Genomic DNA, 5,569 nt, shown 5'->3' with positions numbered 1-5,569 from the left:
TGGCAAATAAACACATGAATGACACTCAATATCATAACACTACAAACACGTGGAAGGGCTAAAAGTTAAAAAGATTGACAATATCAAGCAATGACGGAAAAGTAGAGCACGTGGAAATTTCATACAATATTCAGGACTGTAAAATGGTGCAACCACTTTGGAAAACGATTTTGCAGTTTTTAAATAAGTAAAAATGCACCTACTATCTGACCCAACGGTTGCCGTACGAGGTATTTCCCAAGAGAAATGAAAAGCATACATCCACACAAAGACTTGAATATGAATGTTCATAGCAGTTCTATGTCTAATAGCCAAAGACTGAACATGACACAGATGTCCTTCAACAGGGATTGGATAAACAAATTGTGGTATATTAATCCAGTGAAATATATCATGTTGAGTGAAAGAAGCCAGACTATATGCTGTATGATAAAAATTCTAGAAAATACAAACGAATCTTTAGTGGCAGAAAGCAGATTGGTGGTTGTCTGGGAGAGGAGGTCAGGAGACAAGAATTAAAGAAGGACATGGAGAAACGTTTGAGAATAACAGATATTCATTATCTCAATTGTGGCTTTGAGGATGTACACTTATGTCAAATGAATATTGTACATTTTTAATATGTGCAGTTTACTCTATCAATTACATTTTAATAAAGATGCTAAAAACAAAAAAGTAAGCAAGAGAAAGTTCAGATCATGTAATTCACCTGCCTCACAATCACTGACTTCTCAACACATTTGGAATAAAGCTCAGCCCCCCCAGTGGCCTCTGAAGCCACAGGTGATTTGGCTCCTCCTCCTCTTTGCTTTCATTACCTGATCCCTGGTCTAGGAGGATCCCACACGCAGCAGAGCAGCTAGTGGCAGCTGGATGCTAGTGGCATCCCCCATGGCACAACCGCTGAAGTCCACACGTCCTAGCATCCATGGTGAACAACAAGAGAAGCCACTCCAATGAGAAGCCCGCACACTGCAATGAAGAGTAGCCCCCGCTCCCAGAAACCAGAGAAAGCCCAAGCAGCAACAAAGACCCAGAGCAGCCAATAAATAAATAAATTTTAAAAATTAAGGAAATAAAACTGAGATCTGAGAGCCACTGGGAACCTGCTGTGTAGCACAGGGAGCTCAGACGGTTGCTCTGTGATGACCTAGAGGGTGAGATGGGGAGGTGGGGATAGATGTGTGCACAGAGCTGACGCGCTGTGCTCTACAGCAGAAACACAACATTGTCAAGCAATTATATTCCAATAAGAAGATTCATTAATTACAAAATAAAACAAAGGAAAAAGAAAACACTAAGATCTGTCTAATGCAAATATGCACCTGCTGTGACACACAGTGGAGAAGGCAATGGCACCCCACTCTAATTCTCTTGCCTGGAAAATCCCATGGATGGAGGAACCTGGCAGGCTGCAGTCCATGGGGTCACTAAGAGTCAGGCACGACTGAACGACTTCACTTTCACTTTTCACTTTCATGCATTGGAGAAGGAAATGGCAACCCACTCCAGTGTTCTTGCCTGGAGAATCCCAGAGACGGAGGAGCGTAGTAGGCTGCCATCTGTGGGGTCGCACAGAGTCGGACACGACTGAAGCGACTTAGCAGCAGCAGCAGCAGCAGTGACACACAGTTACCCCAGAACTACCCTGTGAGGTGGACGCCATGATTTGTCTCACTTTGCAGAAGGGAAGCAGGGCTGGGGAGGAGAAACGACTCGCCCCTTGGGGAGTCACATAGGCAGTCTATGACAAAGTCAGCTGACAACTGGATTCCAGTGCCAGGTGCAGTCAGGGGCAGACATGTGACTCCAGCCCACAGCAGGCACTTCTAGGAGAGGAAGGTCAGGAGTCTGATGCTGACAGTGCACTCTGCCCACATGCTGACTACAAAGGCTTCTGGGATGTCTGGTTTCAAACTCCCTTTCAAGCTGTTCCATGCCTCTCTGCCTTCACCCACTGCCCCTGCCTGAGTACCCTTCCTCGCTTACCTCCCCAGCTCCCACTATCCTTGGAGATCCAGCTTCAGCTTCAGCTTTTCCAAGAGGTCTTTTCTGACCCCATGGCTCCCTGAGTCCAACTCTGTTTGTGGTATTTAAGTGAATAATGAGTGAATGAATAAATGAATAGCAATCTACTTTTATTCATTCATACAACCATAAATATTTACTAGCCAAGCACTGAGGATACAGCCACTGGTCCTTCTCCTCAAGGGGCCTGAGCCTAGAAGGGAGACAGACATCACAAAGGACAAAAGGGCCTGTGACCTCACTACCCAGTCACTGAGGGGCTTCTTGAAGATGTAGATCTAACCTGAGGCCTAAAATTGGGGTTAGTTACACTTTGAAGAGCAGAAGAGGAGTGTTCTTGCCATTGGGCTGATAAGAGGAAAGATGTTCCGCGCAGCTGGATCAACAGTGGTGGGTAAAGAAGGGAGAGGGTGGAATGGGGGGAGACGGTTCTGCACAGGCCTGATGCAGAAATTGTTTTTCCAGTTGAACAGGGCAAGGTGATGAGAACATCCTAATGGAAACCTCAGAGGGGCAGGTGGCACTGGGGCAGACTCTCCTGGTTTGGACAGAACTGGCAGGGAGGATTCCTCCCCCAACACACACACCCTACCTGATTTTCCTTTCTCTCCTGGAGTGGGGGTGAGCAGAGACTTGGGCCCCTTCAGGCTAGTGCAGTGACTGAAGGGCAGAATTACTAGGAGGCTTAACAAAATGGCTTCTCACTGATTTACTTAGGAAACCTGGGCCTTCCCAGGTCCCCAGATTGTCCAGCCAGAAACAAATTCGGCCGCTACTCTGTCTTCTGTGCTGGGTGATCTTGGGCTGCTTACTTAACTGTGTTACTCGTCTGTAAAAAGCCGGGCAGACTAACCTCCACTCACAAGGTTGTGTAAGGAGGAAATGTGATGATACGATGGTTTGCCTTAGTGAGAACTGCTTCCTACTGCCAACCTGTTAAACTGCAACATCCACCCACTGTGGGTTAGTGGGATTAAACCAGCATTCAAGCTATTTGGGACCAACCTTGAGTCTTGATGTCCTGGGTGTTCTCAAGAGCAGACTGGAAAGAGTGGAGATCTTGGATGCCGGGGCATCTGCCTTACCTTTGCCCCTAACCCACTTTGTCCTGGTCCTTTGGGAACTTGCTTTCCAGTCCCCTTCTGTGGCATCAAGCGTAAGCCACACATGTCAGTTGTGTGACAAGCCACACATCTGAGCCTCGGTCTCCTGAGCCCTAAAATGGGCACACTATAGCCTTCTCAGAGGGTTGCTGTCCCAAAGCATAAGAAACTGACCATCTCACCTCAGAAACAGTAGCTGTCCAGTCCACAAGCCAACTGTACTCTGGAACTGCAGTTACCTGACTACCCTGCCCCCTCTACCCGACTGTGTCCAAGTCTCTCTCTGGACCCTGGGGCCCAGGACAGGCAGGCAGCGGGGAAGCAGTGGGGCCTGCTGAGCCGTTGAACCCGAACACTGAGCCGGGAGCGCTAGGCCAGGGCCAGTAGGGCTCCAGGGAAGGGGCATCTGGGTGAGAAAAGTGCATCTATAAACCGTCAACTTTCTCCAGGTCCAGCAGCACGGGTGCAACGGGGGGACTAAAAGAGAGTTGGGGCTGCAGAGGGAAACCACCCCAAAGAGTGAACGAAGTGGTTGCTCTGGCGCTGTTAGCCTCAGGCCAGTGCACGTTGGGTGTGGTGATCTGTCCTCTGTAGCCCTCCTCCCCACATTATCTAGTTTAATCTCTTCTTCCTTGGAGTAGATTACTATCTCCATTTTACAGAGGAGAAAACTGAGGCTCGGAGCGAGTAAGTGACCTGTCCAGATGTTTCCACCGGGCCGGGTGGCTTCCTCGGCGTCCGGTTCGGCGTTGCTGAAGACGCCCCAGGTACTCCAGGCCCAGGTCTGGGCGTTTCTGGGGCCGCCTGGAGGCAGGGGGCGGGGCCCAGAGACGGGGCGGGGGCGTGGCTGCGGGGCGGGGGCGGGGTCGCACAGTTGGCCGCCCGGCCTCGGGAGGCGAGACGCTGGCCATGGAGGCGGGGGTCTGCCGCTATCAGTTTCGGATCGCGCTGCTGGGGGACGCGGCCGTGGGCAAGACGTCGCTGCTGCGGTGCTACATGAGGGGCGCGCCCGGGATCCCCGAGCCCGAGCTGGAGCTCGAGTCGGCGCCCACGGTGGGCGTCGAGTTCTACACCCGCACTGTGCAGCTTCAGGCTGGGCCGCGCGTCAAGCTGCAGCTCTGGGACACGGCGGGCCAGGAGCGCTTCAGGTGCGCGGTGGGTGGAAGGTGGGCCGGGGGAGGGACGAGAAGGGTTTGGGGTGAGGGGTCTCTGGTTGGGGCGGGGTGACCATGGGGATCCTTCAGAGTCGCCGCCCTCAGTGGCCCAAGTAGAGATCTGGGGGTCCCTGCCCTGGGCCCGGGTCCTTCATGCTTGAGTCATTCATCCTACAAATAACAGCTGGGGGACTGAGCCCCTGAGCTGGATGCCTGAGACCTGGCCCTGCCAGTGGAATATTCGACATTGAAACCTAGAGGGATGAATGACCTGGGTGCTGAGAGGGCCCACAGAAGCACAGAGGCAGGTGTCAGGGAGAGGTGGAAAGAAGAGAAATTTGTGTTGGCTGTGACGGATGCGTAGGAGTTTGCCAGGGAGAGAAATGGGGAAACCTGCGGTCAGGAAAACATCAGGTTTTCTCCAGGAATGGTCAGGAGAGTATGGGAATCAACCTGCTCCCTGACTGAGGAACACATAGTAACTTGGGAGAGACACAGACCAGGGAAAAGGGAAGCAGAGAGTGGTGTGATATGCGCTGAAATGGGGGTGTGAGGCAGTCCCTGGATGGAGGAGGACGCAGGACCGGGTGTGTTGAAGGCATAACCCTCTCCCATGTTACTCCCTTCACCATTAGGTGCATCACCAGGTCCTTTTACCGGAATGTGGTGGGTGTCCTGCTGGTCTTTGATGTGACAAACAGGAAGTCCTTTGAACACATTCGAGACTGGCATCAGGAGGTCATGGCCACTCAGGGCCTGGACAAGGCGATCTTCCTGCTGGTTGGCCACAAGAGTGACCTGCAGAGTGCCCGTTGTGTCTCAACCCAGGAGGCGGAGGAGCTGGCTGCCTCCTTGGGCATGGGCTTTATGGAGACCTCCACCAAAAGTAACTGCAATGTGGACCTGGCCTTCGACACCCTTGCCAACACCATCCAGCAGGCCTTGTGGCAGGGGGCCATCAAACTGGAGGAGGACTGGGGGGGTGTGCGGCTCATCCAGAACACCCAGGTCTCCAGGCAGCCCAGCAGAATGCAGCACCCGGGCCCATGCAGGTGCTGACTCTAGGAGGGAAAGGGTTAAAGCAGTGCTGGTGGGGTGGGGAGTGTTAGTATCTCTCTGGAGGCCAAATGGCAGAATCTATTCAGACAGTTATTACAAACCATATCCTGGCAGTCATGCCTCCTGGATTTTGGGGTCTCAGAGCTCAGCCCCTTTTCTACCAGAAAGGTCTAAGAGGCCAGGTGTGCAGCTTCCTGTCCTGGAGCCTGTTTGCTCTGTGGGCAG

General features: G+C 52.2%; 1 protein-coding gene across 1 annotated transcript; it reads left to right on the top strand.

Annotated features, from left to right (window-relative positions):
- Nucleotides 1–4,040: 4,040 nt before the first annotated feature.
- RAB42 (RAB42, member RAS oncogene family) lies at nt 4,041–5,344 on the top strand. The gene is made up of 2 exons (XM_068966876.1): nt 4,041–4,279; nt 4,921–5,344. Exons 1-2 carry the CDS (start codon nt 4,041–4,043, stop codon nt 5,342–5,344), a joined length of 663 nt encoding a protein of 220 aa, XP_068822977.1.
- Nucleotides 5,345–5,569: the final 225 nt, after the last annotated feature.

The sequence above is a fragment of the Capricornis sumatraensis genome, chromosome 3 (genome assembly GCF_032405125.1).
Source record: "Capricornis sumatraensis isolate serow.1 chromosome 3, serow.2, whole genome shotgun sequence".
Taxonomy (NCBI): domain Eukaryota; kingdom Metazoa; phylum Chordata; class Mammalia; order Artiodactyla; family Bovidae; genus Capricornis; species Capricornis sumatraensis.
The sequence above is the reverse complement of the archived record's forward strand: the minus strand, read 5'-3'. Positions and strand labels throughout refer to the sequence as shown.